Source organism: Rhea americana, unplaced genomic scaffold, assembly GCF_003343005.1.
Source record: "Rhea americana isolate MKP2758 unplaced genomic scaffold, rheAme1 scaffold_230, whole genome shotgun sequence".
Classification (NCBI taxonomy): domain Eukaryota; kingdom Metazoa; phylum Chordata; class Aves; order Rheiformes; family Rheidae; genus Rhea; species Rhea americana.
Genome location: NW_028186347.1, coordinates 979,647 through 988,022, shown reverse-complemented (window position 1 = coordinate 988,022; position 8,376 = coordinate 979,647). Strand labels below are relative to the sequence as shown.

Below are 8,376 nucleotides of genomic sequence, written 5' to 3'. Positions count from 1 at the left end.
TTTTTTTTTTTTTTTTTTTTTTTTTGGCATGTTGACATGCAGCTAGTACAGGGCATCTGCTGAAAGTAAACCTCAGTGTGTAAGAGGAGTTGCTGCTGGTGTTCTGGGAGAGCATTTGCTGCACGTTCTGGTTTATTTATGTGCAACACGAAAGGAGGAGCTGCAAATAAATTCCCCTGAAAAGCAGTAAAGGTTAGAAACTGCAGAACATGTTATCTTTCTTTCCCCTCTGCCACCTGTTGGGTTTTTTGTTTGTTTTTTTCTTTACAGATTGCTTCCATTCGAGGAGGACTGACGCACCAAGGCTCAGCTATGTTTTTCCTGTGCGAGACGAAGCAGGAGGCCTGGGTAAGGGCTCGTTYTGGCGGGCTCGGCCCAAACGCCGGCGCCTGTTTCCCAGAGAGCGGTTGTGTTTTGCAGAAGCGCGRGGGCCCGGTGCCCGTGGCGTGGCCCCAGCCGGCTCTGGCGTTGCTTAGCCAGGCTCATCCCCGCCAGCGATGCCCATCAGCAAGGGCTGGGTTAGCCATCGTCCGGGAGCGGGGGAGCGTTGGGGGCTTCCTCCTCCCCAAAGCCTCTGCCCAGCGGCAAGTTTGGCTTTGGAGGGCAGGGAAATCTGGGCCCCTACTTCCTGCACAGCTTGCGCCTGATTTAGGGGCTTGCACTCCCCAGCCACTTGCCAGGAAGTGATTTTAGSCAGTGAAATCTGCACACTGGATTGCGCCTGTCTGAGGCAGTTTCATTTGTCCTAGGAAATGAGTTTCACTGTTCCCTCCAGATAAGCAGACGTCAGTGTGTAACTGCTGTTAAAAGCTATTGATGGTCGCAAAAATCCATTAATTTGCTGCACTTGGGGCGGGAAGCAGATAAAACTGTGCAAATTATTTTGTGGGCAAAATAAGCTGTGCAGCTGTCGCTGCGCAGCAGCGCTAGATGGAGCCATCGGCAAAACATTCCTGCTCCTCCGTGCCCCCAGCCTCCCTCCGCATCCCTGCAGCCCAGAGCATCCCCAGGTTCAGTGCCGGGGGCACCTCCCTCGCTGCCGTGCTCTTGGGGACATCTGCTGCGTCTCCAGCTAGTTTCCCTGCGGGTGATAAACATGCCTCTGCCCTGGCAGCCTGATTTTGTGGAATTAAATCCTCTGGATGAGCACCAAGCTGACCAAATCTGTGCTGCTGGCCAGGCCATTTCCGCTGGATAAGGCAACTGGATTGATTGCTGCCATGGAGGGAAGAGGGGAGAGATCTGAGCCGGTTGTTCAGTGCACCCTGTGCTTTGTCAGAGCCCCATGCCAGCTGCTGGCACTTGCTTTTGCTTCTCATCCCCCAGTTTTAAGCCTTGTCAGGCTCTTCCCAGCRCCTAGGTGTTCCCACACGTACCAGCAGTGGGGAGTGAGAGCCACCTGTGGGCATCGATGGAGCRGAGCTGAAGTGGCACCAGCACCCACCAGCGTTGCCAAATCGCACTTACCCAGGCGCTTGCCGAGCCGGGATGCTTTGGGCTCTGCGCGTGCACAGAGGTGCCATGGCTGCACCGCTGTGCCCACCCTGGAGGCTTTTCCTCTCCCGGTTTGCACGCAGTCCAGGCGCTTTCGTTCCTCGCGGATCTTGGTGCTTGTGTCACATGCACGTGTCTCCGTGTCTCCAAAACTGGCTCTTGCGCCGGAGCRCCAGGCCACTGCGGACGAGGTTTCCTGGCCACACGCAGGGAGCTCAGGGACCCCTTGCACCCAGCTCACTCCAACACGGTGGGTGCTTCGAGCTGTTGGGGTCTTTTCCTGCTGTTGCTGCAGCCTCTCCCTGCTGTCGCTCACTCCAGGCCCTGCAACAGACTTGAGGAACCAAAGGACCTTTGCAGCCAAAGAGAAGGAGATGGTATCAATGAGCATAAGGAGAGTGGAAAAACCACGTGCAGCGACCTGGGCTTCGTTCTTTCCCTTTGGAGCTGGCCGGCCCCTAGATTGGCCCATATCCRACTCGTTTCTTTCTTTGATGTGACTTCATTGGCTCCAGTTGTGCTGCGCAGAGCTTGTACTGGGGATATAGTTTTCCTTGGCCGTACCTAGTTTGATCTCTACTGAGATACAAAAACAGATAAACTGCGGCTGGCTCTTGGGTACTTCGTGGCATTGGGATCCTGCGGACAATTTTTCACCTGTTTTGTCTTAGTCCGTTGGGTCATCTCTGAGCTGCTTGGCACAGCGAACCCTGCAGAGGAAGGAGGCTGGAAAGCCTGGGGGGAGCCGCATGAAGGGTGGTGAATGGGGCAGAGCCACGTCCTGGCCGTGCTCTGGCACGCGGGTGATCACCGCAACCAGGCTCTGACGCAGCAGCACGGGCGCCCGCAYGCCCGCCTCTGCCCTGCTCTTGCAGCAAACATCAGGATTCCTGCACAGAGCTGAAAGGGGCTTCCAGGAGGGCAGAACGTCCCCCCCCCTTGTTTGCAAAGTTGCAGACCTGAAATAACAAGGCCGGTCCCAGGATTGTGCCAAGGTCAGTGTGTGCGCAGCGGTCCTTGGGGCGAGAGGAGGCTCCCTCTTCCCTCAGCAACCCTGCTCCTCCGCAGAAAATCTCACGTGCGTGTAACATCTGCAGCAAAATCCAAGTGTTCACCTTCTTCCAGCAGCTGGAGTTCAATTGCTCTTTGCAGGCCTGGCTCATGAGCTGTTTGGAAAAAGAAAAAAAAAACGTGAAAATTGTCACAAAATGGTAATCCTGCTATTTTTGCTGACAGTCTGAGGTGCAGGAACATAGTCTCTCTGACCAGCTTTTACAAAGAGCCATCAGTGTCTCACGACTAGGCACCTTGGACACAAATCCAGAGCTTACTCCAGGAGGCAGGTGTCCGCACAAACACCTTTTCTGTCCTGAAAGATGAGCAGGGCCCAGCTGCGAGGCCATGTGGGGATGGTGACCGGGTGCCCCAGCCTGGTGCGGTGTAAGGCAAAACAGGGAGGTGCCTTCCCCAAGTCCCCCCAGGGGAAGCACCTCAGCCCAGAGCAGGCGTAAGGGAAATAATACAGAGAAAAGTTTAATTCTTATTTATTTATGCATAAAAGAACATAACTCCACTTGGGGAATGAGTTAAAAAAAGCAAGACGGACGCTTCAGTTGGTTATCACTTCTGACTACAAACATGAAGAAAATTAKGAAAATTGAACCAGACACTAGATTTTGGTCAAACACAGCTGAGGCAAAACCACAGAGCAGGATCTCCTCTGTCCTGCTCTAAGACAGTGAGACAAGGCTGCCGCGCTTGGAAACAGCTTTGCCCCCTATTGCAAATATGAGGGAAGAGGAAAAGGCAGTGCAAAAGATTGAATCATATCATGTAAGTTGACTTGTAAACAACCAGAAAGAGAGTCCAGGATTAATTTCCTGCTTTGTTTAAAAATATTAAAAACAAACAAACAAACCAAAAAAAAACCCCAACTACCTAACGAGTGAGATCTGCTTTCAGAAATGTCAACTAAATCCATTTTTATTGTGTCATACCACACACCATCTTGACGGCACAAGGAACTAAGGAACTAATCCATGCCTATGAAAACCTGTGGAGAGCATCCAATAGGTACTAACACAATAAAACACATGTAATTGGCAATTTTTGCAATATATAAAGAAAGAGTAACAGGAGTCTGATGATGGCTGGGAGAACAAACACTGARCTCTCCCTACTGCCTGTGGGAGACRGGAATTTAAGGAARAAAAACAAACCATCTGCYTCACGTGCCAACGGTGCTGGTCTGACACCCATGGGGCAGCGAGCYTGCAGAAAAGTCTCTCYGTGAACCTCCTGGACAATAWGGACACATCCTGGAGACGCCATCGGTTGGGCTCCTTGTTTCCCATGCTGTGGTTGAGATACTCACTCAATACATCACGTTGTGCCTGAGCATCACATGTGCAGGGCATGTCCGCAGACTACGTTTCCCAGTAACTCGAGCATAATTAAGAAAGATAAGAGCCATATGGCAGTTTGGAGTACAGGCAAAACAAGGTCTGTTTGTTTGGATCTGGTACAGTCAAATATTTTCCCAGAGTATTAATTTTTAATTCTTACATCAGCCCCACATAAGCAAACATAAATAGGATTTTTATATTTTACATAATCCATCCAGCTTGTATTTGTTGTTACATATACCGAATAATCACTGTCTGCTATTACATACAGAAAGTCTAATAATAAATATGAGGACACAAACTTACAAGTTAAATGAGATACAGTTAAATAGTTGATTTAAAAGGATGCCATAATCTAAGGTTACGAAAAATAAGTATTGCTTTTCTAATGTACTTTTTTGTTTTGTTCACTCACCTGCCAAACCTATGCTGGGAGGGGTGTGTAGCAGAGCTCAGAGTTAACTTCAGGACTGACTGTTAATAAAAGGCAATCCAGTAATCTGACTCTCAAACAGTATTCAAGTCATTTATGGCACTATGCATAGATTAAGGCTATATAAGCGGGCTTAATGCAGCAAATAATACACTAGGGCTGTATGCAAATAACCAACAAATTTCGCTCCTCCTGTGAGGCTAGACCCGGTGATACTGGCCGCAGGCGCTGCCGTTTCACCTGGGAGCGCAGCTGTTGTTAGAAGAATTAGTTTTTTTGTCACCCATTCCCTCCGCTGGCACAGCCTTCTTTCYGGTTCTGTCACTCGGGGGCGGCCTGGCTCTGCTCCGCATGGGCTTGCAGGAGCGCTGCGATTTCCACGTGGGCTGACTGCTGTGCCAGCGACAGTGCCGAGTTACCATCCTGCCAGGAGGGAGGAGAAAAGGCATTTACTGTGCAAATCTTCAAATTCCACATCCTGCATTTTTGGACAGTTTAGACTTAATTAACCTGCAGTCTGAGCAGTAGCACCGGTTCACTAAAGGGACCGAGGGCACCCCGGCCCCGTTCCCGTGCCACCCCGTGGGTCCCACCCCACCAGCCTCCCCAGCAGCCGCTGCCCCCAGCTCGTCTGCTGGCCACGTGAATCACTTTGGGCTCCTTAATCGTGTGCGTGCATGTGCATGCGTGCGTGTGTGTGTGAATTCTCCATAGATTGCAATGACAGAGCCATTGGTCACAGACAACTATTTACATTATTAAACCTCTTTAACACCCCCCCCCAGCCCTAAGCAAACTGCTGCGATTTCTTGGCCACACTGAGAGGGGCTTTTTTCAGCACTTCATGGTTGTGATTAGAAATTTTCTTCTCAGCTCCAGCGGACAGCTAACCATGGTCGCTTTGCACCCATTTATCCAGTTAAAAAAAAAAAACTTCCCTCCCTGTAGTTAGTCTGCAGCATGTTTTCAAATGAGCAGCTGGCCTGTAAATCTTTCATCAAGATTTCAGGGCTTAACTGGATCTGCACAAAATACATCTGGGGGGGGGGGGGTCATCTTGCTCCCTACCTGGGGCCATCAGCAATGGCTCGTTCCTGTTAAACAATGCAGAATGAAGATAAATTGCAGTTTAGCTGGGATACAGCTGCATAAATATAAATACAACCATGTGGTCTGTTGCGAGTAGCCTGTGCGGGAGGTATACATAGCTCAGCCCCTTGTACTGTTCCCRGTCCAGCCAATAAATCCATGTCCCATGCTTTCCCACTAGTGAAGTGGCACTTCTCAGTAACACATTATTAAATAAATCCCAAAGGTCTTGGGCTTGTTAGGAGACAAGATAGCGCTCACCTCCATGCTTCAACCCAGCCAAAGCAGCACAGCTTTATACCCATGAGACTAATTTACTCTCTAATATTAATTGTATTAACCAGAGGGAAGATACTGGTATCAATTCGCACTCTTCTCAGCCCTAAACAGCCAGGGAACTGAATTATCACCCCAGGTTGTTACCTTCCCTAAGAAAACACTTTTCTTTCAGGCTTCAGTAGCTGTCACCTTACATCACCATCCCACTGCGCTGTCTGATGGACAGCCTGCAGGGAGCAGTCCCTCTCCAGGAATTAGCTGTTATATTTTGTCCATGACTTAGCTGTTAGTAATGTATTCATCCAACAGGCCCTCCAAACCATGCTCCCATAAATAACACTGCAGTTTGTATGGCAGCCCTTCCACGACCGAAATGGGATTTTGGCTGGAGGGTGCCAGCCGCCAGCGGAAGCCCCCAGCCGCAGTCTGCGTCCCTCTTTGGAGGATGGCGGCACCCGGGCACGTTGGAGACGTGTCCCATACTCACTACTGCCGCRCGGGGCCCGTCTGGCCTTGCCCTCACTGCAGCCAACCTGAGAGCATCATTCTTCTCCATAGCAAGTTGCACCCAAGTATTGCTATTACCTGTTTTGAAATCTGGAAAAACTAAACATCTGCTCAATCCATTTTTAATCTTTTGTTCTCTCTTTGCTAGACGAGTTGTCAGACAGGTTTACTGCTTGATTTGCCTGCATTTTGTTTGTCCATTAAGACCAGCTCTTTTCTGCACAGTACTTTTTCTGCTTGCACATTGTACTCTGGTTAATTGTAGATATCCCTACAATATTAAATAATATGATTTTTGTTCTGTTTGTGCAGCTCAGCACGCAGCACACTTCTGGCCAATAAGTAAGGCTCGCTGTGAGGTGCATTAGTATTACTATTAACTTCTACTCTGTGGTTTCTTTTGGTTTGCTTTGTAGCAATGTTTAGAAATAAGACTACATGGAAGCACACATCTCTGGCAGTTGCAATGGTTCTTTTTTGGGGAAATAACATAGCTGCTTAGTCTGTTTTGGTCATTAAGATGAAATAGGATTTAACCGCCATATGGAAGAGCTTCCCCAACACTCTTGTTTGCATTAGAGTTTAAGCAGATGAGGTGCAGAGAAACATTTTTCTTTTCCCCTCTCTGAGTTATCTCAGGCTAGGAGCAGTCTGGGTCTCAATTACCAGATGTCAAGGGCAGGGTGAGTTATGTTTTTTCCTTTCATGGGCGGGTTTCAGTTCTGAGGGAAAAATTAATTGCATCTAATTTCTTGGAGCTGAAGCTCTGTTGATTCCAGATGTCCAAGATTCTTTTTTTTTTTTTTTTTTTTTTAAAAAAGGTTTATACAAATTCCCTTCCATTGCCACCTCACATCTGCCTGGTTCCTCCCTTGCCACTCCAGTACTGGCTCCTCTGCAGTGGTGTTTTTCCAGTAAATTTGGGTTGTACTTGCCCTGTGGATCTTTGCTTACAAGGGGACATTGGCAGCCTTTCGCACATCCTGGCATTCCCTTTGGTGTGGTGTTTTCTCAGCCAAAAGTGATATGGGTGAGTCTCAACCCTTACGAAACAGGAAACATCCTAACTGATGTGGGACGTGCCTGCAAGCCAGGTGGTATTTAAAGGGCCCAAGATCCAGTCTAGGGCTCTTTTCTCACAGGTGCTCTTGCATCAGCTGAATGATGCTGCTGTGATTTACCCGTATTCTCTGCTTATTCTCAGCTTGTTCTGCTTACCTTATCCGTCCAGGCGACGTTGCAGCCGGGCTGGGCCAAGAGGAGCCTCACGATGTCAGCATTGCCTTGCTGGCAGGCCACCATCAGCGCTGTAGTCCCCTGTTCGTCCGGCAGGTTGACATCGGCCCGGCAGGACAGCAAGGCTTTCACCATGTCCTCCCGGTCGTGGCTGACAGCGAGCATCAGGGCTGTCTGGCCACCCTGGAAATGGCACAGTGAGAGACTGAGCAGGACTTACCCACTGGAGAGATCCTGCTGGTTTATGGGAATAAACACTTTCCCGTGGCATGGCTAGACCACTTCTAGTCCAGCTGCTCCAACGTGCAGCAGGTTCTCCTAACTCCTGTTGGGTGGGACTTCTTAGGCTTATAATTACCTTTACAGCCATTCAAAAATGCCTTTTACACTGGAAGAACTACAGAAGCATAGCATCACCATGCAGGAAGCTATGAATAAATGACAGTGCACCATCAAACCCGACACTGCAGGGCACCAGGGTTACGCAGCTCTGAGAGTTCACCCAAAAAAAAGCTACTCTCTTTAGCAAAATTTTCCCCTTGATTTCATTTGTTTATTTTATTTCACTCTTGTTACCCTTCTGAAAGAGATGTTAGATGTCAAAAAAGCTGCAAGTTCCTTAACAGTGGTTGCCTCTGTTCATGCAGGTGCTGGGCTTGTCTCACAGTGATCCTGGGAAAGCAGCAGCAAGTGCGGCCCCACACACTGGGCTGCCCCATGTCCCACGGGGCTTTAATTAGCAGCTGAGAGATGATGTCTCACATGCCAGGACCAAGAAGTGGCCCTGCCATGGCTGGGGAAGTCTGGGGGCAGTGGGAGGGGGGCGTTAATTAATCCCAGTGGACTGTGCAATTTAGCTGAATGTGCCTTTAACTTCRGGGAAACCAGTGACTCCAACACAGCATGCACCACTGTGTCTTAGTTTCATGCTGT

At 49.3% G+C, this 8,376-nt stretch overlaps 1 protein-coding gene across 2 annotated transcripts in view; it reads right to left on the bottom strand.

Moving 5' to 3' along the window:
• Positions 1–3,022: 3,022 nt before the first annotated feature.
• The window catches only part of KANK4 (KN motif and ankyrin repeat domains 4), a 42,441-nt gene continuing 37,087 nt past the window's right edge, over positions 3,023–8,376 (bottom strand). For both annotated transcript variants that reach the window (XM_085306071.1, XM_085306072.1), the window contains 2 exons: positions 7,426–7,626; positions 3,023–4,755 (listed from right to left, as the gene is read on the bottom strand). In XM_085306071.1, the coding sequence (XP_085162197.1) occupies positions 4,654–4,755; positions 7,426–7,626 (303 nt within the window). In that variant the 3' untranslated portion in view covers positions 3,023–4,653. The remainder of the gene's footprint in view (positions 4,756–7,425; positions 7,627–8,376) is intronic.